The sequence below is a fragment of the Podarcis bocagei genome (genome assembly GCF_964188305.1).
Source record: "Podarcis bocagei genome assembly, chromosome: 9".
In the NCBI taxonomy this organism is placed as follows: domain Eukaryota; kingdom Metazoa; phylum Chordata; class Lepidosauria; order Squamata; family Lacertidae; genus Podarcis; species Podarcis bocagei.
This window is the reverse complement of record NC_138134.1, coordinates 17,428,034-17,455,773: the sequence shown is the minus strand read 5'-3', so window position 1 is coordinate 17,455,773 and position 27,740 is coordinate 17,428,034. Positions and strand designations below refer to the sequence as shown.

The window sequence follows — 27,740 nt, the reverse complement described above, 5'->3', positions numbered from 1 at the left end:
ACCGTTTTATATTTAATTGCTGTTAACCACGTTGCTATATTTCTTATGACATAGCGGCTTACGAATATGTTTATAAACAAATAAATAATATTACTGTATATGGCTGGACTCTGCAGGCTTTTCATGTGGCTCCAGGCTCCCCCAATGAAGTAATTTTATTTGTTTGTTGAGAGAAGGGGGAAGCACTAGAACAGAAACAGTTATCTAAATTGATGTTTCCTAGGTGAATATTATGCCTGCCTCTCCGGAAAAGTCTTGAGCTTCAAAAGAGGCTGTATGATATGAGATCTCCACCTGTGATTTCAATGGCTTCATCCCTGTCTAGCTAGGCATCACACTGGGCTGTCAAATGTGAGAGATGAACATGCCTACAGTGGCATGCATTTGTCTTGAGTGAGATACGTCTTCTGCTCACCACCGCTACTTAGATCCCCAAAAGGACAAAACCTTGATTGTAGACATGCTCTTTTGCCAGCAACATATTTTGTTCTCCACCTCAACCCCTTCTTCTTCTTCCTCTTCTTCTTCCCCAACCACATCAAAGCTACCTTAGCAGCTTTCCTAAAGCAAAGCCCTTTGAGGTCAATAGACGTAGGGACGCTGTGTAGGGATGCCATGGAATTAGTGTCCTGGTGGAATTTCGAAAATTGACTGGATCTTTGAAATCCCCCCCCAAAGCGCAACAAACTGAAGAACTTTCATCAATGACTTGAGAGTTTCTTAACGTTTCAGTGTGGAGTTTGAGGCGCAAGTGCAGTATGTCCTGGTTCACTGCTTGAGGTGAAATGGGATTGACTGCCCTGCCACCCACCCAAAAGTGTGAATTAGCTCTTAGTAATGTGAGTGGACATTATGATCTTGGAAGATGTTTAGTAGGGCCAGTTCTGGGGTGACTTCTAATACTTGTTTAGTTATTTTGCATCTTTCCCATATGGCTGTTGTCCAGAATAGTTGGATTTTGGAGCATAACAAATGAAACCGATCTCTTGAAAATGTAACTTGAAAAAAGAGCCATTGCCCATACTTTTGTAAACCAAGAAATCTTTAATAAGAGAAACGTTTTAAAAAATGTGTGAATTAGACTCTTAGTTTCCATTTGCAGAGCGTGTGGAAGGCAGCAATGGGTTGCTTGACTCTTTAAATTAATTCTCTTTTCCTTCCTATAAAATTAATTCTCTTTTCCTTCCTATAAAAAACTACACAAGGCACTCTCTTTTGAAGTATGAACTAACATATAATTTTTTCTCAGTGCACTTGCAGATGCAGATTAAATACATAAAATGCAGGTAGGCGATACTGAAGTTTGTAAAACGTCGTCACAGACTGTTACCAGCCCCCCCCCCAAAATATTTTATTAAAGTTGATACCCCTGGTCCCCAGAAAGTGCTTTAGTGTTACATTTACTGCACTCATAACTAGAGCAAAGTAACTGACTGGGAGTTTTCTCGCTTGGCTCTGCAGCCTCGTGGCGCGAGAGCGCCTGACTGGACAGCGCCCGACTGAGGCAAAAGCAGGCTGCTCGCCTCCAGCTGCCTTTTCCACAGTGAAACTCCGCCTTCCCCTCAGCCTTGCCGAAGAGCGGCGGCGCCACCGCGCATGCTCAGTCGCTCTCTCTCCCCCCCAGGAGGAATGGAGAAGAGGTGGGCGGAGCCTCGACGCCAGAGCCGCGCCCGGGCGGACTGGGGGAGATTTCCTGCGCGCGCCGCAGACGCCCCAGCAGCCCAGGCGCCCCAGTGTCCCGGGACGCGGGTGGTCTCTTCGCCCAGGGATGGCTCCTCAAGGACCGGCCGCGACGCCCGCCTACCCGGCTGCTTTCTTCCAAGCCGCGTCCGCCCAGGCGGGCAACCTCTCGGCTCCCGGTGGGTGCGGAAAAGGCTTCCTCCTTCTGGGCACATACTTTATATTTTGCATTTTGGGATGGGGAGGGGAAACCCTGGGGCGCAGTTGTCTTTTGCCCTCCATCGTGGGGGCTTAGCTCTCTCTCTTCCCCATGAATTTCCGTTATTCATCTGCTTTTTTCCAGCAGTTCCCAACTTGCTGTTGATTAATTTTTTATTTTCACTCCCGCCTGACTTTTGAAGCCCTCCCTCACTCCCTCCAGCCCCGCTCCCTTGCTTCTCTCTCACACTCCTTGCTTAAGGTTGGCGCCACCTTTTTTGTTTTTAATTTTCCCAACTGGGCCATCCTGTTATGCGGAAACTAAGCTTTTCCTGGCAGATTAGCAAGCAGAAGCTTATCCCTTAGGTGGATCTCAGCTGCTGTATGTCAGGCTGCTGTCAAACCCACAGCAATGGGGCAGTTGTGTGTGTGTGTTTTAAATTGCACGTCCGATTCTAGTTCAGTCTTTTTCTTTGTAGGGTTTTTTTCTTCCTTTCCCCATAATCGTTCTTCCTCAGCCAGAAAGTAAATACATGATCTCCAAGGGTTGGGCTTGTTACAACCTCCGTTGTGCAAAAGGACAACATCTGGCTTCGGCCGCTGAGTTCAAGTTCATTTCCAGAGGCTATTTTGACTCCCAGCCAGCTCAGCTGTGAAACTGTGCTTCAGGGCATGTGCAAAGAGCCACTAGGCTTTTTCCAGATAACAACAGCTGTTCTTGCACTCTCTAGGATTCAGACTTTGAGACTGGTCGACTCTGCCTCACTTCATAAAAGGAGTCAAGGCGATATATACAGAACAATCGGCAAAATTGATAGTAGACTGTGCCTCACAGGTCGTTGCATTTTTCATTCTTTTTGCCACCAATCACTGGCTTCACCTAAAGCTTTGTTCCAAAGAAATTATCCATCCAGAAATGGCACTTTGGTGCCTTCTTTCCCCAGCCCCCTATTGCAATCCTCCTGCTGTTTCTCTGCTGTTTCTTGCTGTGTAATTGCTTCTGAATAATTTCAGTTATCCTCATCTTATTACCAGATTTACAGTGAAATAGTGCCAGATGCCACTGTGAGCCCACATTACAAGATTCCTCCACGGGAGACACTTATTTGTAGGAATACTAGAGTGTAAATTATGTGTAAATCAGTTCTCTGCAACAGTACCACATGTATGCATTTTTCTGTATGCAAGGAAGTTCCAACTGAGTGCAATGAAACAGATTGCTGCATTTGGGAAGACTGTCACTCAGATTGCATGCTGATTCCTTAACGTACAGGATTTTTTTTTTGCAATGCCTCCGTTGACTTTTCCTCAGTCAAAAGTTCAGTCCACTTAATTGTGCCCCACTAGTGCATGTTCAAGATAACTAAAAAGAAATTACATAGCTGCTTTATTTTATGTGTTAACCACCTTTGTGAACGTACTTTGAAGGGTAGTTAATTGTTGTAAATTGTATTACGTTTATCAATATATTTGTATGTGGAGCTGTGATGGAAAGATAGTTCAGTGAAGCAGCTGCGGAATTGGGTTGGTAAATGGTGGCAGATAATCTATGTTAATATAAAGTAAAAAGTAGCCATTAGTGTGTCCCTCCTTTAGTATTTTTAATTCATTTCTGCCCTCTATCACCTTTTCAAGTTCTCTATTTTACAGGATACTAAGTCACGATGGTTGGAGTCTGTCTGCTTTCATAACTGTCATTCCTTCCTATAACAGCAATAGATCATAGAACTGTGACTCATTGGTGTTGTGTTATGGAGGATTAAAACGGTTATATTCTTTGGTTAATTAGTATTTTGGGGATGGGTTAATTTAGCGAATACTTTTTGTGATTTGCTGATAGTGTACTATGTTGCTGAAAATCAAGGGTAGTTTCTGTCTCTGTCTCTCTCTCTCTCTTGCAATCTGCTAATTCCCTGTTCTGGATCTTAGACACAACACTGGTTGTTGGAATAAGGAAATCTGGCCTTGGAATACTTGCATTAAAACCCAAACACTATTAAATTGTCTCATGTACAGCTGCTCTTTCTCTACCATCTCCCTTACTTTCCCCCACCCCCAGTATTTTGAGCTTCCCTGAGCTGTTTACTTGTAGTAAACCGTGCAATGAGAGCCTACTTATGGGCTGAAACTGTGTTGGGTTTTCGAAGGTGAAAACGAAACTGTTCACTGGCTGAGTTGCATTGGGAGTTGTTGTTGGAAATCTGCAAAACTTTTTCTGTGGACTGATGTGGTCAGGGATAGCACAAATTGTTAAAAAGTGATTAAACTGGAGCTCATGCTTTTCTTGTGGGTGTCTCGTATAACTGTATTGACATGAAGACATTTCCTGTACTTTAAAAGAAGGAGCTTATGTTTTATGTATGCATGTAGCTGGCACATACATTTTTAGACTAAAGTTTATTTTTAAAAGTCTGCTGCAGTTGTTTCAAATGTATATTACTGAAAAGGCAGCTTCGTCTAATAGCTCAGTCGGGTTGTGGGTTCGAGACCCAAATTGGGCAGAAGATTCCTGAATTGCAGGGAGTTTTGAGTAGATGGCCTTCTACAATTCATTGATTAGATGATTCTGTATGAGGGATCTGATCTGCCACAAAATGTTGCAGTTTGAAGTTTGCCTGCCGGCCTGGCCTTTTTTCAGGGCATTGCATTATATTTCTCCTCCAAACCCAGTTTTTCTATTTTTAGTCCTCACAACAGACACTCGACATTCTGAGCATGCTCAGTCGTCGTTTGGTTTTCTCCCAATTTAGGTTTTTCCCCCCTGAAATGATTTCTATTTCTGCAAATGACTTGGGCTCTCTCAGTCATGCTGAAAGCTCCTTGCCTTATTTCGGCTATATAATCATATTATTATTATTTTCTATACCACTTTATATTTTAAAGAAAAGAAAGGAGGGCAACCAAAATGGTCAAAGGCCTGGAAACGATGCCTTATGAGGAATGGCTAAGGGAGCTGGGCATGTTTAGCCTGGAGAAGAGGAGGTTAAGGGGTGATATGATAGCCATGTTCAAATATATAAAAGGATGTCACATAGAGGAGGGAGAAAGGTTGTTTTCTGCTGCTCCAGAGAAGCGGACACGGAGCAATGGATCCAAACTACAAGAAAGAAGATTCCACCTAAACATTAGGAAGAACTTCCTGACAGTAAGAGCTGTTCGACAGTGGAATTTGCTGCCAAGGAGTGTGGTGGAGTCTCCTACTTTGGAGGTCTTTAAGCAGAGGCTTGACAACCATATGTCAGGAGTGCTCTGATGGTGTTTCCTGCTTGGCAGGGGGTTGGACTCGATGGCCCTTGTGGTCTCTTCCAACTCAATGATTCTATGATTCTATGAAATCTCAAAGCAGTTTGCAACACATCAAAACATCAAACAAAACAATCCAGAATAAAACAAATTTACAATGAAAATCATTTCAATGAAAATATTTTAGATCTTTCTCTAAGTGACATTTGGCTTTCCCCATGTTTATTTACCTTATTAGAGCACTCTAGGAAGCCAATGTGGTGTAGTGGTGAGAGGGCTGGACTCAGACCTGGGAGATCAGTGTTCAAATCCCCATTCAGTCAAGAACATGGGTAGGCAAACTAAGGCCTGGGAGCCAGATCCGGCCCAATCGCCTTCTCAATCTGGCCGCGGACGGTCCGGAAATTTGCTTGTTTTTACATGACTAGAAAGTGTCCTTTTATTTAAAATGCACCTCTGGGTTATTTGTGGGGCCTGCCTGGCGCTTTTACTTGAGTAGAATGTGTTCTTTTATTTAAAATGCAATTCTATGTTATTTGTGGGGCATAGGAATTCGTTCATTTTTTCCCTTCAGAATATAGTCTGGGCCCCCACAAGGTCTGAGGGACAGTGGACTGGCCCCCTGCTGAAAAAGTTTGCTGACTCCTGGTCAAGAAGCTCACTGGATGACCTTGGGTCTGTCACAGTCTCCTAGTCTGACCTTGGGTCTGTCACAGTGCCACACTTTTTGACAACAAAAAAGGAGATGTGCCGGTACTGCATACCCTTAGAGTACTCCCTGGGGGAAAAAGGACTGTATATATGGGATATAAATCAATAAATAAGCTTCTGCTTATCTGCTTAAGAAAGCTGGAGGGGCCGACCAGCCAGCCAGAGATGTCAGTCGCCATCTGGCATCCAGAAAAATCTCCACGTGGTTGCAATTGGACCCCTGCCAGTCACAAAACATGCCTGCGCCTGGCTAATTTTGAACACCGCTGTTGCCGTTTGTTCTGATTTGGTGGCAAACAGCAGGTTTTCCTGGGAAAGTGGAAAGTGACTGGACAAGCCCTTGGACTGAATCTGTATATTCCAGGAATATACGGTACATATTCCATTACCTTTTTCTTATTCCAGGAAGGTGTTTAGGGTTCTTGGAACGACCATCAGGAAAATGATTCTGTTTCCATTCTCCATCCTAATGAAAGTTGATTGGAATAAAAAGTGTGGCACTTAATAGTTATAGCAAGAAGGATAGCATTTCTAATTGGGCCTACCCTCTCTGGTTCTCCTAACCATGAATTAGAAATATTTCTGGGACAGGTGAGGTTGAATGAGAAGCAGTAACTGGTGGTGGGGAGAAACCAGGCCTTGTTTTCCTTAGATAAACATGGAAACTACATACTGACTGCTTTGCTTGGTGTCAAAATAGAGTTTTTGCCCTTTGAAAGCAAACACCAGTAATTTCTAACAAGCCAATGTGTGATTCTCAGGTTCATTTCAATTTTCTACTCCTTTATATTCAAGAATGAGGTGCTGAAAAATGTTGCTGTCTTTTGCAGCCTCCAGCTTTGCTCTTAAGTTTTCTTGGCATAGTTTGATCTAATGATATTCTTCAGGGTTGATATATTTCATAACATGCTCTTTTCGTTGTTGTAACCAGAATTTTGTTACGTTTGAAAGAAGAGCAGGATTTAAATAAAGCAATAAATGATTGGCCCACACTTAGTATGTTATGCATATGGCTTCTGAAACTGACACATGTTTAAATTGGAACTTGTTGTTCTTCTATGTACACATTTTGCATCAATCTACAGTATGCTCGTTAATTTATTTTTTCATTAGGTACTTTGTCGCAAAGGAGTGCATCTCAGCAGCAGTGGGGGAAGGGAATGTGTGGTGCATTCTCTTTGCATTTGTTAAAAGCTCCGTCATTGCTTTGAAACTTTTGTAAAGAATCCTCATCATGGAGAATTTATTTTTTGGTCCCATAAAATTATTGCATGTGCATGACAGATTTATGTACTGTGCTGGAACAGGACGTTTTAAGATGGGAAACTATCCATTATGTGATTTTTTTTTAAAAAAAATAATCTATTGGCAAACAATATTTTTTTAAAAAAATTGGAGGCTTTCTTTCAGTAATAAGAGGACATGGAAAATTAGGAACAGCTCGATTTGCAAGGTTATTAATGGGGCACATGCCAGAAAATATGTGTCAGTTTATTATTAAGTGCTCTACATTGTAATTCTACAAAAGGCTGATTTGAGGGTTTTTTAGTGGACATGTCTAGTCATATATTATGCCCACTGGCTTGCTTTGTTCACCTGAAATTTCATGCATGTTTCTAAGTTGATGGTTCTAATATATTGCCATCAATGGGTTTATTAGGACAGGCCTGATAAGGTATTGTCCCCTTTTATGAACAATATGGATTGTGTGGATCCTCACCTCTCTGTACCACATCATGGGAGAATGTGGGCGGGTGTGAATGCAAATTTACCTGTGGGTTGTGTTGCGTGGTGATCCTCGTAACAGGAAAATACCTTACACATTTGTATGTACATCACCTTTTAAATCACATTGTAAATGTGTTGGGTTTGAATTGTGTTATTGTATAAAACCTTTAAATAATTACAGGTGTTTTGGGGGAGGGGGAGAGCAATGAGTTGGATCCAAAAGTTCTCTCCTTCCAGTGGAAATCTTCTTATGTCAGAGGAAGGGATCCTTTTGATCACCCATTGGGCATGGTGCTTTACAAACTACAGTGGTACCTTGGGTCAAGTACTTCATTCGTTCCGGAGGTCCGTTCTTAACCTGAAACTGTTCTTAACCTGAAGCACCACTTTAGCTAATGGGGCCTCCTGCCGCTGCTGCACCACTGGAGCACGATTTCTGTTCTCATCCTGAAGCAAAGTTCTTAACCTGAAGCACTATTTCTGGGTTAGCGGAGTCTGTAACCTGAAGCGTATGTAACCCAAGGTGTATGTAACCCGAGGTACCACTGTATATGATGACAGGTCCCTGCCCTCAGGAGCTTACAGTTTAAAATTTTACCGCGGGAAAAGAACCAAGGAAGGTGATGGAAATGGTAGGTGGGATAAACATGATGAGTGCACATTTAATTCAGTTGCTGGGAGACTTTCTGGACAGGGATGTATCTGGATATAAAAGCAAAGAGATAATCAGGTCAGTGGGAAACTATGAAGAACCGTGAAACTATAAATGAGGCGCTTTTGCTGGATCTGGGAGTGAACAGGGTATTAGTGCTGGTGCTTATGTAGAACAATTGTGGTTGGAGTGGTGGCTGAGGCGAGTGATTATGGTAGCTGAATTTTGAATAGGCCTGGCGGCTGGAACGAGAGGAGGGAAAAAAACAGGCTTGGCCTTTTCACTTGCGGCAGCATTAAAAGAATTGATTGCACAGAAATAAAATTAATGAAGGATATTATCATGGAGACCTAGGGAACAAAGGGAGTTAGGCAAGTGATAACTTTGATGGATTATCAAAGGCAGCAGAGAGGTCAGGAAGCAGGAGGAGGAGGCCATAGGCTGCAGAGGCCCTTGGATTTACCAGTGAGGAAATGGCTAGTGGTTTCTGTGAATGGTAGAAACGACATCGCAGGGAGAGAACAGCTAATGGAGAGAAAAAGTTGAGACAGCAGGAGCAAGCAGCACATTTCTGTGGAGGCAAAGGACAGAAGGGAATATGAATGGGTAGCTAGATAAGGGAGGATGGGTCCATTTTAACAGTGAAGTCAAGTATGGATAACTTGATTACAATTACCTTTTGAGACTCACGTTACAGCTTTTCTTGACCATCACTTCCTGATCCTTAACTTAACCATACAGATGTATTACTTAATCCCTATTGGGCTAGGTAAAGGATGCAAGATGAACTTCAAAGAGATTTGTGATTTTATGGTTGGCTTATGTTTGTGTGAGAAGGGAAATCTAAATAAGTTCAAAGGTTTGCTTTCTCTAAACAGCAGCCTGATTTCTGCAAATCTTGGCACTAGGGTAGATGAATGTATCATTTACTGGAATGTAGCTTTACCTGGTGCTGAGATGGTTTTTTAAAATTGCAAAGTTTTTTTTATATAAAAAAAATCAATCACTTGCAATTTAAAGTGCTACAATTAAGGTGTGACTGTTTTGATTCTACTAGATTGAACACTTTGGCTTATAGGGAAATTGCTCTCAAAAATTCTGTTGCCTGTGTCAACCTGGTGCCCTCTGGTGGTTGTGGATTACAGTGGTAACTTGGTTCTCAAACTTAATCCGTTCTGGAAGTCTGTTCCAAAACCAAAGTTAGTTTGGACTCTGAGAAAGAGAGGAGAGTTTGGACTTGATATCCTGCCTTTCACTCCCCTTAAGGAGTCTCAAAGCGGCTAACATTCTCCTTTCCCTTCCTCCCTCACAACGAACACTCTGTGAGGTGAGTGAGGCCGAGAGACTTCAGAGAAGTGTGACTAGCCCAAGGTCACCCAGCAGCTGCATGTGGAGAGCGGGGAAGCGAACCCAGTTCACCAGATTACAAGTCCACCGCTCTTAACCACTACACCACACTGGCTCTGGAGGGGTACCACATAGGCAGGGGCTGGTGTAAGAGGGCTGTCTCTGTCTATATGCATGTTCTTGGCTGGCAGGTGGGAGGCTAATGTTTACTGTTTTTTACAAGTTGATCAGTTTAGTGCCATGTTCATTCACTTCCCTCTCCTGTCTAGAGATGTGAAGGTTTAGAAAAAACAGCCCCCCTCTCTTCACCCCCCCAGGCCTCTTCTCCCATCATATATTACTAGTGTTACATCAGATGTAGTCATAGTTTTCTTGGCATTTACAGTGGTACCTTGGGTTACAGACGCTTCAGGTTACAGACTCCACTAACCCAGAAATAGTACCTTGGGTTAAGAACTTTGCTTCAGGATGGGAACAGAAATCGCGCAGTGGCGGTACGGCCCGCAGGAGGCCCCATTAGCTAAAGTGGTGCTTCAGGTTAAGAACAGTTTCAGGTTAAGAATGGACCTCCAGAATGAATTAAGTTCTTAACCCAAGGTAACCCCTGACTATTAGGTCCAGTTGTGGCCGACTATAGGGTTGTGGCACGCATCTTGCTTTATTGGCCGAGGGAGCCGGTGTACAGCTTCCAGGCCATGTGGCCAGCATGACTGAGCCACTTCTGGCGAACCAGAGCAGCGCACGGGAACACCGTTTACCTTCCTGCCAGAGCGGTACCTATTTATCTACTTGCACTTCGATGCGCTTTTGAACTGCTAGGTTGGCAGGAGCAGGGACCGAGCAACGGGAGCTCACCCTGTCGCGGAGATTCAAACCGCCGACCTTCTGATCGGTAAGCCCTAGGCTCTGTGGTTTAACCCACGGCGCCACCCGCATCCCAGCCAAGGTACCCAAGGTACCACTGTACTTAATACCTTATGTTAACTCGGTAATACTTATTAGCACCTCGTAAAATAGGCCACTACTTACATTTTTAAACTCACATAACACCCCCTCCAAGGTGCTCAGCTATATTCTTTAAAAAGGAGCCACGATGAAGCTTCTGTTTCTGTCTGGTGTTTAGTGACTCTTGTGTGGGTTTTTTTGGAAGAGAAAGATCAGCTTTGCTGAGCGTTGAATAGCGAATTCAGCAGGAACAGAAGCAGCGTGATATGCCTTGCATTTTGCTGTTCTGTTGGTAAAGACAAGATCAGTTTCATCAACTATCTTTGTAAAGTCCAAAAGCTGTATTTAGCAGGGTCGACTTGAAAATTCACAAAGAAGTGAGAGTTCTTTCATGTTCCAATATTTATCATCCATCCTGATGAGCTTTGGTGAATTCAAAACTCGCTAACCATATTCTTTTTTTAATAAAAAAAATTGATCCTCCTAAAGATATTAACCACACACACTGTTGGACCAACATGGCTACTTTGATTTTATTGTTTTTTATCCCTCTCAGATTTCTCAATACTGCTTCTGCATGATTTCAGCCGATTTGGTTAAATTTGGAGCACAAAAGAAAATATATAAATAAAAATGCCAGTAAGCATCAAAGTTAAAACTTGTAAATTGATAGGAGCATAGAAGCCACTCAGCAAACTGCTTCAGTTTTTGTAAGCACCAGCTGCCATAGAGCACAGGCAAGGTTGGGCATCTGATCAGTCAAAAATAAAATGAAGTCAGCTGTGAATTACAGAAGGACAATTGTTCCAGGAAACTGGGAGATTATCTAGTATTCAGATCTAGTCCATTAGGCAGGAGTGATGAACTCCTATCGTCCAGTGGGTCAGATTATTATCTCCACTCACCCCTTTGGGCCAACTTCTTCAGGTAGTTAAGACCACTCTCCTGTCTGTCATCTGAAGGTGGTGGTTGTTTGTTCCCCACAGGGAAGTACGGGAAGGAGCAGGGCTAGCAGGATTGAGCCCTCTGCTCAACAGCTGATGAGCAGAGGGTTCAATCCTGCTAGCTGGAGGGTTCTGCTTTGCCACTGCCTGGGTGACATGCTGGAGAAACAGTACCCAGCAGGATCAAACCACGAAGGTAGTGGTGCCCACCCTGTGGAACGCCCTCCCATCAGATGTCAAAGAGATAAAGAACTACCTGACATTTGGAAGACATCTGAAGGCAGGGAAGTTTTTAATGTGTGACATTTTGATGTCTTTTTAATCTTTGTTGGAAGCCGCCCAGAGTGGCTGGGGAAACCCAGCCAGATGGGCTGGGTACAAATAATAAATTATTATTATTATTATTATTAGCTAAAAACTGTTTAATCCACTGACCGCCTTAAAGTAAAACACAAACATATATCTAGCGGCTATTCACTCTTCTTGCTTTTGTGACCGAACTTATGAACTTATGAGGGTCGTTTTTCTCACCCTGCGGAAAACATTTCTTGCCTTTTCTCTGCCAGCTTTTTGTTTTCTGCTTTCAAGCTTCCTAAAGGGCTAGATTAGGAAGATGAAATGACATCATTGCTGCTATTAAAGAGCGGAAAGTCTTGTGCCTTTACTTTGAGTGAAACGTCCTCCTGATAGAAGGCGCTAGCTTTAGCCAGCTTGCACAGACAGACTTGTGGGTTAGCGGCATGAAAATCTGGCTGACTTTCATCACCTGTCTAATTTAGTTTGCGCCTTGTCAACTTGGGTCTCTGAGAGCAGTTTCTTCATATTTTAGTAGAAAAATAAAGATACTTGGTGCTGCAGAAAGTCTCATTTTTGCAATTATAGTCAGTTCAAGAGAGAACTGTCTCCTCTTGGCTATACTTCAGTACAGTGGTACCTTGGGTTAGGTACTTAATTCGTTCTGGAGGTCCATTCTTAACCTGAAACTGTTCTTAACCTGAAGCACCACTTTAGCTAATGGGGCCTCCTGCTGCTGTCATGTCGCCAGAGCACGGTTTCTGTTCTCATCCTGAAGCAAAGTTCTTAACCCATAGGTACTATTTCTGGGTTAGTGGAGTCTGTAACCTGAAGCGTATGTAACCTGAGGTACCACTGTACTTAAATATAAACATCTGTTTTGTTACACCTCAGCTCCACCCTAGGCATGTATCTGATGGGGTATATGAACCTCCAGGATGTATGGGGTACAGTGGTGCCTCGCAAGACGAAATTAATTCGTTCCGCAAGTCTCTTCGTCTTGCGAGTTTTTCGTCTTGCGATGCACGGTTTCCCATAGGAATGCATTGAAAATCAATTAATGCGTTCCTAGGGAAACCGCCTTCAGACCAGGTCCGGGGACAGTCTGTCCCCGGACCTCTTCTGAAGGCTGGGGGGGGGGGACAAGGGCTTTTCTTCCCACCCCCAGCATTTTAAAAAACCCCGGGACAGCGGAGGACTTCTCCGCTGTCCGGGCGATCTTAAACTGCTGGCGGGCGGCATTTTAAAATCGCCCCAGGACAGCGGAGGACTTCTCCGCTGTCCGGGGCGATTTAAAAGCCCCTGGGAAGGCAGGCAGGGGGGACAAAGACTTTTGCCCCCCGCCAGCCTTCAGAAGAGGTCCAGGACGTCTTCTGAAGGCGGGCGGGGGGCGAAAGTCTTTGCTCCCCCCCCCGCCTGCCTTCAAAAGCCCTCCGGGACAGCGGAGAAACGCGCTGTGTTTCTCCGCTCTCCCGGGAAGGCAGGCAGGGGGGAACAAAGACTTTCGCCCCCCGCCCGCCTTCAGAAGGTGTTCCCTCCCCGCCGCCCGGCTTCAGAACGATGCTCCGAAGCCGGGCGGCGGGGGCAGGTGTTCCCTCCCCGCCGCCCGGCTTCGGAGCATCGTTCCGAAGCCCGGCGGCGGCGGGAGGAGGCGTTCCCGCCCCGCTGCCCGGCTTCGGAGGAGGTCCGAGGACAGTGGGGAAGACGCGCTGCGCTTCCCCGCTGTCCCGGATATTTCCCTATGGGCTGTCGTCTTGCGAAGCAAGCCCATAGGGAAATTCGTCTTGCGAAGCGCCTCCAAAATGGAAAACCCTTTCACCTAGCGGGTTTTCCGTCTTGCGAGGCGTTCGTCTTGCGAGGTACCACTGTATTAGGGAAGTGGAAGTGGTATTAAAGGGACACGGGTGGTGCTGTGGTCTGAACCACTGAACCTCTTGGGCTCGCTGATCAGAAGGTTGGCAGTTCAAATCACTGCGACGGGGTGAGCTCCTGTTGCTCTGTCCCGGCTCCTGCCAATCTAAGAGTTCAAAAGCACGCCAAAAAGTGCAAGTAGATAAATAGGTACCATTGCGGCGGGAAGGTAAACGGCATTTCCGTGAGCTCTGGTTTCCATCATGGTGTTCCGCTGCACCAGAAGCCGTTTAGTCAAGCTGGCCAACATGACCTGGAAATTGGTCTGTGGACAAATGCTGGCTCCCTCGGCCTGAAAGCGAGATGAGCGCCACAATCCCATAGTCGCCTTTGGCTGGACTTAACCATCCAGGGGTCCTTTACCTTTACCTTACCTAGTATAGTGGTACCTCGGGTTAAGAACACAATTCGTTCCGGAGGTCCGTTCTTAACGTGAAACTGTTCTTAACCTGAGGTACCACTTTAGCTAATGGGGCCTCCCACTGCCGCCACACGATTTCTGTTCTCATCCTGAAGCAAAGTTCTTAACCCGAGGTACTATTTCTGGGTTAGCAGAGTCTGTAACCTGAAGCGCCTGTCACCTGAAGTGCCTGTAACCCGAGGTACCGCTGTACCTCTGTTGGGGGACACGTCATTCTCCTTCTGTTTGTCCACCTTTGTCCCCACTTTGGTCCATCTTTGTACCCCACTCAGCTCTCACCTCTAGCTCCTAAAAGCTATCAGCATGTGACAGCAGCCACACCCTGGGAAATGACTTTGACTATCTAAACCAGATGAAGGTAGCCAATGGGTCTCAAACGCTTGGTGAGTTAGGGAATTCTTCTGTATGCAAAGCCAGCCTCTGCTGGCAGATTGAGCGGATGGGTCCAATAGCCCGTTCAATGGTTCATAAGGCAGTTTCTGCATGTGCTGCAGAGGGAAGTGAGGGGCAGATGGGGCTCATCAACCTGGGAAGATAGCCCATCTTTCAGAAGGAAAATTCTGATTCTAAACCTCCACTGCCTTGCGGGACATCTTAAGGAGGAGAAAAGGCCAAGGAGTAAATCCAGATTGGAATCCCTAAGATGGTTGGATGGCGCTTTGTATTCCTCCTTTTGGCAACTCCTGCAGCCAAGCTGGTGCCAAATGTATTGCTTTGTTCTCCTTTGGACCACATCGGAGAGACTGAGAGGGGGGTTTTGCCGCCTGGGCAGCCCAGGACCTCCGTGCACACTGCTCTCTCGAGGCAGAAGGATGCTAACAATGGTCAAGTACTGCTGAACTATGTATGGAAGTGAGAGCTGGACCATCAAGAAGGCTGATCGCTGAAGAATTGATGCTTTTGAATTATGGTTCTGGAGGAGACTCTTGAGAGTCCCATGGACTGCAAGAAGATCAAACCTATCCATTCTCAAGGAAATCAGCCCTGAGTGCTCACTGGAAGGACAGATCCTGAAGCTGAGGCTCCAACACTTTGGCCACCTCATGAGAAGAGAAGACTCCCTGGAAAAGACCCTGATGTTTGGAAAGATGGAGGGCACAAGGAGAAGGGAACGACAGAGGACGAGATGGTTGGATAGTGTTCTCGAAGCTACCAGCATGAGTTTGACCAAACTGTGGGAGGCAGTGGAAGACAGGAGTGCCTGGCGTGTTCTGGTCCATGGGGTCACGAAGAGTCGGACACGACTAAACGACTAAACAACAACAACAACAACAACAACAACAACAACAACAACAACTGCTGAACTGTCTCTGATGTGATTGACTACGCTGTTGGATTCCTTATGTGATTCTGTTTGTCAAAAAGAGAGAGGAACCCAAGGAGGGGGGGAAATGAAAGCTACACATCAAAACCACAGTTTTGTCTAGGAATTGGTGTGAACTCTGGCAGCTCTCATAATTAGCACATTACAGATGAAGGGAAACCATAGCTCTGAATTTCTGTCCACCTGCAGACAGACCGTTTTATCTATTCCAAACATTGGAAGCAATGCTGGATATTCAGCAGGAAGTCACATTTTTTTCAGAAATTAGGAATTTATAAATATTGCTTGGGCTTTACCCTTAGAAGCTCTGTGTAAATAAGTGTCTCTGCTGGTACTGTGGTCTTGTGAGGAAAGCATGATTAAATATTAGGGTGTTAGAAATTAAGTGGAGGTGTAAAGTAGAAAGGGCTACAGCTTAGCTTCCTTCTCGAATAAGTGAAGAATTCAAAGAAGGTGTGAACTATTCCAGTTTTGCTTAAAATGTCACATTTTCTCTTTGTGTACAAAGATAGTCTGGTATAACTTGAAATATTGCATACTACATTGTGGGCATTTCTGAAGCACTCAGAGGCTTTGTACAGGCTCCATTTTCTTTCTTTTTTAGCATTTGGAATAAGCAAGCAAATGTACAGCTGCTTGTCTTCTTTCATTTCAACTCTTCTCAGCACTTGGATTTCTTAATTTCACTCCTGTTTCCATGGTGCCTTTGGAGATGGAGGCATGGCTGTGACAATGGTTTTTCCAAGTTTTTCTGGCGCTGGTTGTCATACAGAGTTGCGAACCATTGCTGGCCACTTTTGACATCACGTCTAAGTAGTATGGTGTGATTGTATAAATTGAGTCAATAAGTTTGATTACCGTATTTTTCGCTCTATAGGACGCACCAGAGCATAGGAGGGGGAGAACAGGGGGGGGGAATTCTCCCCCTCTCTGCGCAGCGCCCCTTCAGCGAAGCAGCAGGAGAAACGGAGCCCCTTCCATTTCTCCTCCCGCTTCGCTGAAGGGGCGCTGCACAGAGAGGGAAAACTATGCAGCGCCTCTTCAGCGAAGCGAAGCCTGGAGAGCAAGAGTGATCGGTGTGCACTGACCCCTCTCGCTCTCCAGGCTTTCAGGCTGCTATCCGCAAGCCTTTGGAGCGCAGTGGGAACTCCTGCTGCGCTCCGAAGGCTTGCGGATAGCTGCCTGAAGCCCGCGGAGTGCAGCGGGAGTTCCCTGTGCTCCGGGGGCTTCAGGCGGGGTTCAGCGAAAGCAACACGAAGCCTCCGGGGCACAGGAGGAGCTCTCCCTCTGCGCTTTGGAGGCTTCGCGTTGCTATCGCTGAAGCCAAGGAGCCTGCATTCGCTCCATAGGATGCACACAATTTCCCCTTCATTTTTGGAGGGGAAAAAGTGTGTCCTATAGAGTGAAAAATACGGTATATATTTCCACGAGCAAAGCCCACTTCTTGTCGATGAATTCGTTCTTTTAATGCATAAAAATAATGAAACATTGTAACACATAATAATGCAATGCCGTGGATAAATCAAATTTATAATTATGTTGTTAACTCTATAATTATGCTTAAGCAGAACAGCTAAATTAAAGTAATTTAAACAATTGCATTATAGAATTCAATTTTACTTGCCATCAAAATGAAATACATACTTGGCTACAGTATCCAGGATTTGCTCATCCGGTGCCTTGCTTTTGGGGAACATTTAGTTTCTGGACTGAGAAGCACATAAAATATCAGCATTGCTGTACAAATCTTACTAATTTTGTAGTCTTTCTCCCCCCTTGTTTTCATAGGGGGCCCTCGTACCTTGGCAAGCCATAGCGCAGATGATGTTGCAAATAAACCTGAAAGTGGATCGTCAGGAAATGGGCAGCACCCCGAATATATTGCATATTTCCTGATTCCTGTCTTTTTCCTCATGGGACTCCTGGGGGTTTTCATCTGCCATATGCTAAAGAAAAAAGGATATCGCTGTACAACAGAATCTGAGCAAGAGGAGGAGCAGCTTGGGGAAAAGATAGGTAGGCGAGAATGATTTAAAAGTCTGGTGCCTGTGCTAATGTGGAAATAAGGAATAACAAGCATTAACCCCATTTTTATAGTGCTTGGATCAGAGGCTCTCAAACTGTGGTCTGTATACACTGGTGGTCTGCAAGCTCTGTTCAGGTGGACCTTGGAAACTTGCAATACTGTGCTTAATCTTTCAATTGATTTATTTATTTCCCTGATGACCAGAGCCAGATCATTCAGCAGGTTAGCAAGGTTTTGGCCCAGGGCCTGTGATTTTCATAATATGATACGTGTGTAATAATAATAATAATAATAATAATAATAATAATAATTAATAATAATAATAATAATTTTTTATTTATATTCCGCTCTCCCCAGCCGAAGCTGGACTCAGGGCGGCTAACAACAATAAAATACAACATTCTAAAGTCATTTAATTATAAAATTAATTCAAATCAAACCAGGGGCAACCATTGGGCTAGAATTCTGTGAAGATTGCCAAAGGAGGGAGTCAGGCTGTGCCCTGGCCAAAGGCTTGGTGGAACAGCTCTGTCTTGCAGGCCCTGCAGAAAGATGTCAAGTCCCGCAGGGCCCTAATCTCTTGTGGCAGAGTGTTCCACCAGATCGGGGCCACAGCCGAAAAAGCCCTGGCTCTGGTTGAGGCCAGCCTAACCTCTCTGTGGCCTGGGACCTCCAAGATGTTTTTGTTTGAAGATCGTAAGTTCCTCCGTGGGACATACCAGGAGAGGCGTGTAGTTTACTAATTTCCCGTAACTATTTCCTGGTTAAAGGTATTACAGTTGTACCTCTGCTCCTGAACGCTTTTGGAGTCGAATGATCCGGCTCCCGAAAGATCAAAAACCGGAAGTGAGTGTTCTGGTTTTTGAACTTGTTTCGGAAGCCAAATATTTGCCACAGCTTCTGCTGTTGTTTCTGACATGCCTGCGCAATTGGAAACCAATCGGAAGCCGTGCCTTGGTTTCCAAACGTTTCGGAAGTTGAACGGACTTCCGGAACACATTCCGTTCAACTTTGGGGTACTACTGTATTGCTGAACATAATCCAAGGCCAGAACTGATAAGCATTACACCTGAACTTCACAGAATTGTCCACCAAAACAGGCCATATCCATCACACTGGGAAAGCAAGACTTCAGTATTAAAATAAGTTATGTGCATACATTTTCATTTTATGGCAATAAAAGTAGTCTTACTTTTCACTCTGAGTAAATTTCATCTATATGTCAAATGGTAAAAAACAGTGCATCTTATGATAAAGCAGCAAAATAAGGTTTGATAAGGAGGAAAACATGGCATTATTGCAATTTTTCTATTCCTCCCCGCTCAGGGAGACATTGCTCCCCACCAAAGCCACCATAGTTTTAACTTTACCAGATTCTTTACATCTCCATTCCTGGTTGGTTATTTATCCAGCCCACAAGCCAATTCTTTCTTTCTCTTTCCAGAGCTGAACGAAAGTATGAATGATAACGGTGACACCGTGGGGAAAATAGTTGACTACATTATGAAAAATGAAGGTATGCGGTACAGCTATTTAAAAAATATGAATGTGCAGGTCATGAGGAACTTCTGTCCCACAGCCTCCCCTCCTCACTATGCCTCCCATCTGCAGAATTTAGGCTCATTTTTATTAAGCTTCCTTTGGCTCCAATTGGAGGCATCAGTTAGGCATGTATCAGCAGCCAGAGGGAAGGGGGAGGAATATTTATGAGCCAGCCCACACCATATGCTGCTAGATCCACAAAGATCACCCCCTGGCAATCATTTTTTTCTCTCCAATGCTTTTCTCAATCAAAATGGCTTCAAGATATATGTGTAAATGAGAGAGAGGAGGAATGGTGGGGGCATGGGGGGGAGACACCCCCTCCCACTTTTTGAATTGTCTTCTCACCATCAATATACGGCCTTTGGAAGTAATGAAGACATTTAATTTAGGACTTTTAATTCACAATATGCATCGTATACACTTTCTCATTCATACATTCCAAAGAGATATTTTCCCAAGGATTCAAACTGCTTTGGGGTCAGGAGTAGAACGAATGTTATTTGCGGCATGTTATCTTATTGATGTAAGTGTGTGTAATGTCCAAGTTAGGCCAGCCACGTTCAAAGAGATCAACCCCAAAATGTTAAGTATTTCTTAATTATGTAATTCTTGCAGCTAACGCTGATGTTCTGAAGGCCATGGTGGCAGATAACTCTGTATATGATCCTGAAAGGTAAAACCTTTTTATTTTATTTTATGCTCCACATTCAGTGGAGACAAGATGTTAGTGGTTTTTGAGGTTGTTGCAGAAGGTGGTTTGTTTGAAGTTTGCAAATGCAAGCTTTCTCAGACAGATTGTACTGTAATAGTGAAGTTCTTAAAGTTTCATGTACGTGTCTTTAAAAGTTGGGTGCATGTTACATTAAGCTAGAGATAGGGGCATCTTTTTACAAAAATCCTGTGAGTTAAGAAATATGCTCGCACATATGCATGGACCTATAATTGCATCATCAAGGTAAGTTCTCTGGCGAACTTTAACAATTTAAACATCCAGTAGAGCAGGAGAGAGCATGAGGAGGCAAGGAAATATAGGTCAGGTGAAAGAATATTTCTGGTCACACATACTTGAACTTAGGCTGTGTACGGACGCAAACATTTGATGGGGGAGAGTTGTTCTGGAAGCCGACTCACTGTTAAAACCATTTCCCCTCCAGGGTCTCGCTCAGGAGAAACTGGCATTGCAAGTTTGTTGAGAAGCCAGCTGTGGATTGACTTCTGCTTGTGACAGCACCTGCCCTCCATGGCTGGCATTTTTTTCCTCCTCTTTAAATAGAGATTTTTTTATTGTTGTTATATTTTTCTAAAAGGTGATGAATGTGTACAAGCGGCACTGTAGATTGTTGTTGTTTAGTCGTTTAGTCGTGTCTGACTCTTCGTGACCCCATGGACCAGAGCACGCCAGGCACTCCTGTCTTCCACTGCCTCCCGCAGCTTGGCCAAACTCATGCTGGTAGCTTCGAGAACACTATCCAACCACCTCATCCTCTGTCCACCACAACATGTCCACCACCATACCACACTACGTTTCTGTCCTGTAACGTTTGTGTTTTTTGCTCTTTAATATAGCCCTACTAGTCCGACTACGCCAGGCAGTCCAACAAGTCCAGTGTCTCCCTCGTCGTCCGGAGGCCCTCAGCTGAAACACACTTGCCGTGGCCGCCATTTGCATACGGTTGGTGGAGTAGCCGGAACAGGTGACTGTAGCCGCTGCAATCAGAAGAGGTGGCATCTGTTCAGTCCAGCTAAAAAATCCAAAGAACCAAGAAGAGCCCGGCATGGGGAGGTTACAGTGTTGTCTGTTGGAAGGTGTGCCCGTTTATAATTTCCTTTTAGGTGAAACCGTGACTTGATTCTCAGTACTGTGGTGGATTCGCAGTTTTGGTGGCGTGCATGATCGTAGTGCACCTTCACATTTAAACTCTAGTTTAGGGTTGCCATATGTCCAGGAAATATTGGATATGTCCTCTTTTTTTGCGGGGGGCAACATGCCCATCCGGGGGGGGGGGAGGTGAGGCGTTCCCAAAGCAAAGGAAGGATTGAACTCTGATTAATAAGAATATACGCAGAAGCTTGAACCAGCAAGACTCTGGGAAGGGTGCGTATAATAATCTCTGCCTCCACCCCCTGGCCCAGGTCATTTTATTCACAAAAGAACTTTTTACAGAGTGTTTGTAAGAACCAATCAGATTTCTTCTAAGCATTTCAACAAACCCCACATGGGGACAAAGTTAAACTACCAAAACGAATTAAGCACGCATATTTCTGCGGTAAACAAAACAGAACTACAAAGGAGTGCATTTGGCAACCCCTGAGGTCATAAACAAGCAATACACATGATAAGAAGGATGGCCGGGAAGACAGCGATCATTATCACCTTCAGGTGAGATCTGTTTCCTGGCCCTAAGATTAACATCCTAAGATTAACATATCAGAAAAGCTACATCAAAGAAGCTGCCCACTGTCGTTGATGTCAAGAAAGAGAAATGGAACAGGTATGCAGAGGTGTGGATTGATCAAGAATCATATCAAAATAGTTTAAACCCAGTCAACGCAATGCTTTCATTGCTGTCACAGATGGCTTACTCTATATTTGTTATAATTCCTCATAGCAATCCCACCTGATCACTACAGGGAGGGGGGGGGTGTTACATTTTAAAGGAAATGCCTGGGATTTTGGTATTAAAGGTCCATCACGCTTTCTCCTTCCAACTTGAACATTTGGGGTGTTGTTTGTTGGGTGTTGGCTCAGGTATGGCTTCTGCCAGCCCAAGCTGGGGGAAAGAGGCCTTGAGTGGTCCTCTTTTTTGCTCTTCAAGATAAGGCAACCCTACGTCTAGTTTAGTTCAACTACAGTGTGAAACAGGCCAGTCTATCTCTTCAGCAGAAATTGGCCAGCTTCTTTCCTGTGCAGGCCTGGTCCCTCGTAATCCCAGCTGCACAGCAGCTGGAATATCGCTCCCTTTGTTTGTGGTACTGTCGAGGACGAACTGATGCAGAAAATGAGTTTGGAAGCTCCATGCGAACGGAGACGTTTTTGCATTGGTGCAGGGAACTCTAGGGCATCCTGACTCTGTCGGGCTGGGCGTGCCCACTTCAAAACTGAAAGGGGACTCATGACCCCTTGCTGCAACTGCTTTACAGGAAAAAGACAAAGACAAATTTGTAGGTGTGTTATAACACATTTGTTTCTGTGTGGTTTGTAAGCTCCAGCTTACAATCTACATTCTGATGAAGTCCCATATTTGTAGTGCTGGTAAGAACAGTGACTAAAGTGTAAAAGAGAGGTGGGGGAATAATATTTAGGGAATGATAGCAGTTGAATTGTGATCAGAATTACCGTAGCGATAGAATGTTTGAGACACTCTGCTCTGGAGTGACAAATTCTTAAAAGAGCATCCATTAGTTTGTCAACAGTGTTACTCTTCTAGAATTTGTAATTGCAGCGCAGCCATAATTTCTAACCGCCTACTTCTCCACATATCGTTTAGATAGTTAATAATGATAATAATAATTTATTATTTATGCCCTGCCCATCTGGCTGGGTTTCCCCAGCCACTCTGGGCAACTTCCAACAAAAAATTAAAAACACGATAAAATATCAAATATCAAAAACTTCCATAAACAGGGCTGCCTTCAGATGTCTTCTAAGTGTCCAATAGTTGTTTATTTCCTTGACATCTGATGGGAGGGCATTCCACAGGGCCGGCGCCACTACCAAAAAGGCCCTCTGCCTGATTCCCTTTACCTTCGCTTCTCGCAATGAGGGAACCGCCAGAAGGCCCTCGGCGCTGGATCTCAGTGTCCGGGCTGAATGATGGGGGTGGAAACGCTCCTTCAGGTATACTGGGCCGAGGCCGTTTAGTGCTTTGAAGGTCAGCACCAACACTTTGAATTGTGCTCGGAAACGTACTGGGAGCCAATGTAGGTCTTTCAAGACTGGTGTTATGTGGTCTCGGCGGCCGCTCCCAGTCACCAGTCAAGCTACCGCATTCTGGATTACAGTGGTACCTCGCAAGACGAATGCCTCGCAAGACAAAAAACTCGCTAGACGAAAGGTTTTTCCGTTTTCGATTTGCCTCGCAAGACGAATTTCCCTATGGGCTTGTTTCGCAAGACGAAAACGTCTCGCGACTTTGTTTCCTTTGTCTAAAAACAAAGACATGTTTTGTTTATAAAGTTAATTTATTTTCCCTTCAATTTTTGAACTGCTCTTTACAGTATGTGTGACTTTAAAGAGCAGTTAATAAACTGTTGTTGTACCAAATTTGGCTTTGTTTGGACTTTTTTTGACCATAGGAACGCATTAATTGATTTTCAATGCATTCCTATGGGATTTCGTGATTCGCAAGACGAAAAATTCGCTAGACGACAAAACTTGCGGAACGAATTAATTTCGTCTTGCGGGGCACCACTGTAGTTGTAGTTTCTGGGTCACCTTCAAAGGTAGCCCCATGTAGAGCACGTTGTATTAGTCCAAGCGGGAGATAACCAGAGCATGAACCACTCTGGCAAGACAGTCTGCGGGCAGGTAGGGTCTCAGCCGGCATACCAGATGGAGCTGGTAGACAGCTGCCCTGGACACGGATTTAACCTGTGCCTCCATGGACAGCTGCGAGTCCAAAATGACTCCCAGGCTGTGCACCTGGTCCTTCAGGGGCACGGTTACCCCATTCAGGACTAGTGAGTTCCCCACACCCGCCCTCCTCCTGTCCCCCAAAAACAGTCTCCCAGCAAGATCATCTGTCTTACGTCTTTCAAAGTGATAAGCCCCTCAGTCACTTCAAAACTAATACAATTGTAAATTTAGAGATACCTTTCCTAATTTTGCAGAGGCGGTAGTGAAATGCTGGATTGCTTTAATAGCTCAGCTTTGTCCCAACAGGTTTAGAGTCACAAAGGTGGAACACAAATCTGCTTCCAAGGAACGTAAGAACTTGATGTCTGTCAGTGGCGTCGAAAGTGTCAATGGTGAAATGCCGGCTACCCCTGTCAAAGAAGCCTCGAAAGAGGCGCCAGTCACACCTGCTGCCAAACAGGTACGAGATGATCAGCAGCGCACTCCTGCCAAGCAAGAGGATAGATCGAGATCTGGCTCAGCATGATAGTTGGACCCAGAAAGTGATGGGAGTCCAAGCAGAGGTCAGTATGTTGTCAGTTCTGAACGTAGGACTTGACATAATTTATAGGTAGGTTTATAAAACAGAAGATTGCCATGTTTCTGACAAAATTCAGGTCTGTGAGGGATAATATCATTACATAAACTTCAAAAGCATCTTTTGTCTCTAGGTATTAACATGCTGGGACACGGGTGGCGCTGTGGGTTAAACCTAGGGTTAAGCCTAGGACTTGCCGATCAGAAGGTCGGTGGTTCGAATCCTCGTGACGGGGTGAGCTTGTCAGCATCGCCCTTGAGCCAGTGCCACCAACTGGACTCATACACTTCAGCCCCGACTGGGCTAGGCGAGCTGGGTAGCACTTCCAGAGACCACCTTCTGCACAGGAACAGGTCAAAGTGCTGTGGACTCACAGCTTAGAGTTGTGAGCACCGGATTCACTCCAACAAGAAGACAGTCGTCGCATAGCAGAGTACAGCAGAGCATAGCAGAGCATAAACTACTCGGAGAATACCTTCTTTATTCTATCTACAACTATAATACACAACTATGTACAGAGCTAAATGAGGTCTAAACGAAAATGCTGAACTGTACTGTGTGTCTGCAACTGCTCTTAGCAGCAACCTTATCTATACACACGATCTCTCTCTAACACTCAGTCTCTCTCTCTCTCTCTTTGATGAGAGGCTGGAGCAGAATAAGTAGAGAGTAGAAACCGCCCCCTCCTCTCTGGAGAATCAGCAGAGAACATCAGCAGATTCTTGGATATGGGAGGGGTGAAATCTCCTCATCGCTCCTGTTGCTCGGTCCCTGCTCCTGCCAACCTAGCAGTTCGAAAGCACGTCAAAGTGCAAGTAGATAAATAGGTACCGCTCCGGCGGGAAGGTAAACGGCGTTTCCATGCACTGCTCTGGTTCGCCAGAAGAGGCTTAGTCATGCTGGGCGCCTGACCCGGAAGCTGTACGCCGGCTCCCTCGGCCAATAAAGCGAGATGAGCGCTGCAACCCCAGAGTCGGCCACGACTAGACCTAATGGTCAGGGGTCCCTTTACCTTTATTAACGTTCTGTCTGTGGAGATGCATGGAGATAATGGGTGGCATTATCACTTTAATTCAGAGCAGACCTGTTGGAATGAATGGACCTAGCGTAGTCATGTTCATTAATTTCAGTGGGTCTACTCTGAGTAAGTGTCCCTTGAAAATGTGAGCACTGAACTGCAGAATATTGATGCTTTGTACGAGGATCAAAGTTATTGGGCCAAGTTTAATATTAAAGGAACAACAACAATAACAAATTATTTATTCTGTATCCATCTGGCTGGGTTTCTGTCCACTCTGGGCGGCTCAGAACAGAATATTAAACAGAATAAAACATCAAACATTAAAAACTTCCCTAAACAGGGCTGCCTTCAGATGTCTTCTAAAAGTCAGATAGTTGTTTATTTCCTTGACATCTGATGGGAGGGTGTTCCACAGGGCAGGCACCACCACCGAGAAGGCCCTCTGCCAAAGAGATGCACGTTGGAAAATGGCCGTTTGTCCCTTAAAGTGAGGCACGTTTCTGTTTCTCTTCTCTTGCAGATGGAGGCTTTTGAGGAAAAGCACACACAGTAGCTTTGGGGAAAATTCAAAACTGGGACACTGGCGTCTCTGAAGAGAAGTATATAAATGCACTAGCGCTGCGCATAATTTTTGTGACTGAATCCATGCAGGTTTTGGTCCCAGGTATTTTAAGTGCTCTAGTAACTAAAATTTTAAGGACAGTTTAGTTATTTGACAAGTTACTGGAGCACACAGTCAGCAATTTTTATATTTATAAAACATTATGTTTTTCCACTTCGAATAAAGTTGAACTGAATGAAATCCTTCTTAGAAATGACAAACAATAATCAGTTTGCCAAGATGCCTCTGCTGCCATAGTGCAATGTTAAAATGTGTTGTCGTGTGTTTGATGTACCAAGGAGCAAAGTCTTACATATTGGCTGTTTCTGTAAGGGAGGTGACCAAAGTCGAGCTATATTTTGCATTTATTGCTAAATGCCAATGATTGCTAAATTAAGCATTGCTTAATTGTATTTTCTCAGTATACTTACACAATTACCGTTTTTGTGCTCAAAGCAACCTCTACGACAAGCTTCCTCAACCTCGGCCCTCCAGATGTTTTTGGCCTACAAGTCCCATGATCCCTAGCTAGCAGGACCAGTGGTCGGGGATGATGGGCGTTATAGTCCCAAAACAGCTGGGGGGCCGAGGTGGAGGAAGCCTGCTCTACGATCTCTAACAAACCTGTTTTGGTCATGAACCTTGATAGATGTTGTATTAAATCCCGAAAGAACTTCAAAACACCATATTTTGCTCCTGCAGATTTGTGATTGAATTACTGCGGAGGTAGTTGATGACTTTCTGCATGCATTGGCCTTAAATTATTGTCAATTTTTTTATTGATAATTTTATCTTTTTTTTGTAAACCGCTATGAGGTTTTTGTATAATCAAGCGACGTATGAGTTTTATGAAACAAATAAACAAATATATATAGAGAGAAATATTTTTACTTTTGGTTGATGGTGCTTTTCAAGGCAAACTTTGAAGGCAATGAACCTTCTGAAATTCTCCACTAGTGGCATGTTTCAGAGAAGCTGCTACTGTTCATTGCCAAATGGCCTCTAAACTGTGAGGAATATTTTTCATGATAGTGGTAGGGCATTATCTGGGAAGATAACCGATTAGACTATCAGAGTTAAAAAAACCAACTCACTCTTTTCTTTGCAACAGATTCGCTGTATATACATAACTAATTTTATAAAGATGCCCAGATTAGGAAGCTGTCCACTCTAACAGTAAATAAAATCTTGTCAGCTTGAACCAAGCAAAAGTAGGAGGTTGCAATTCAGAGATTTCTGGTTTTTTGGGAGCACTTTCCCTACCTCTATGTAGTTTAAATTAGGATCTACTAGCAGAAATTGATTATTCATGCACATCAAAAAATATATTTGTAGCACAATGGAAATGGGCTCATATAAAAGGCGTGAGAAGTAATACTTCAACTTTAACCAGGGCTAAACCCTATAAATGTGTTTCAGGGAGGGGGTTATTGTTTCATTTTCGTTCTTGTTTTTATTACGCATTTTGTGTTTTTTATCTTGTATTTTTATGTTGTGAGCCACCACCAGCTCTATGGGTGAAGGGTGGTATATAAATTTAATAAATAAGGTAAAATAAAATAAACCAAAGCCTGTTTTGAAAATGCTGCATCTAGTTTTAGTCCCTCCATTTAAGGTTTAAAATAAAATAGCAAAAACAAACAAACCCAAAAGCCTTATTCACATAAGCATAATACAAGTTCTGTGGGCTTCATAAACCTGAAATTTTATCATAACAACAACAACACTTAACAGTAATGGCTTCGAAGTAGACGAAAATGTAGGTAGCACTGTATTGTGATAGCTCCCTTAAAATTAGGTATGACTTGGTTAAATAAACAGACCCCTTGCCAGATATCCAGTACATTTGTCTAGGCCCGAGCCGAACAGGAGGAGGAAAGCACTTTTTGCAGAAAACGTTTGCCCGTGAATGAGGGAATGAAGAATACCCATTACCCCAAATTGGCTTTTTGATGTTGTCGCATACCTAAGATTGACAGTGTGGCATAGTGACCTT

The 27,740-nt window shown here is 44.2% G+C and overlaps 1 protein-coding gene across 1 annotated transcript; it reads left to right on the top strand.

The window, feature by feature from the left end:
* Positions 1-1,659: 1,659 nt before the first annotated feature.
* RELL1 (RELT like 1) lies at positions 1,660-27,581 on the top strand. The gene is made up of 7 exons (XM_081207912.1): positions 1,660-1,859; positions 17,187-17,414; positions 18,869-18,940; positions 19,585-19,642; positions 20,536-20,775; positions 23,852-24,108; positions 25,664-27,581. Exons 1-6 carry the CDS (start codon positions 1,769-1,771, stop codon positions 24,069-24,071), a joined length of 909 nt encoding a protein of 302 aa, XP_081064038.1. The 5' UTR covers positions 1,660-1,768; the 3' UTR covers positions 24,072-24,108; positions 25,664-27,581.
* Positions 27,582-27,740: the final 159 nt, after the last annotated feature.

Excerpts from the sequence above, each read along its gene's own strand:
- RELL1 (XM_081207912.1), top strand. The coding sequence starts at position 1,769 with ATGGCTCCTCAAGGACCGGCCGCGACGCCCGCCTACCCGGCTGCTTTC. Across the intron at positions 17,415-18,868 it reads GCAGCTTGGGGAAAAGATAG|AGCTGAACGAAAGTATGAAT; the intron begins GTAGGCGAGAAT and ends TTCTCTTTCCAG. Across the intron at positions 20,776-23,851 it reads ACAGTGTTGTCTGTTGGAAG|GTTTAGAGTCACAAAGGTGG; the intron begins GTGTGCCCGTTT and ends TTGTCCCAACAG.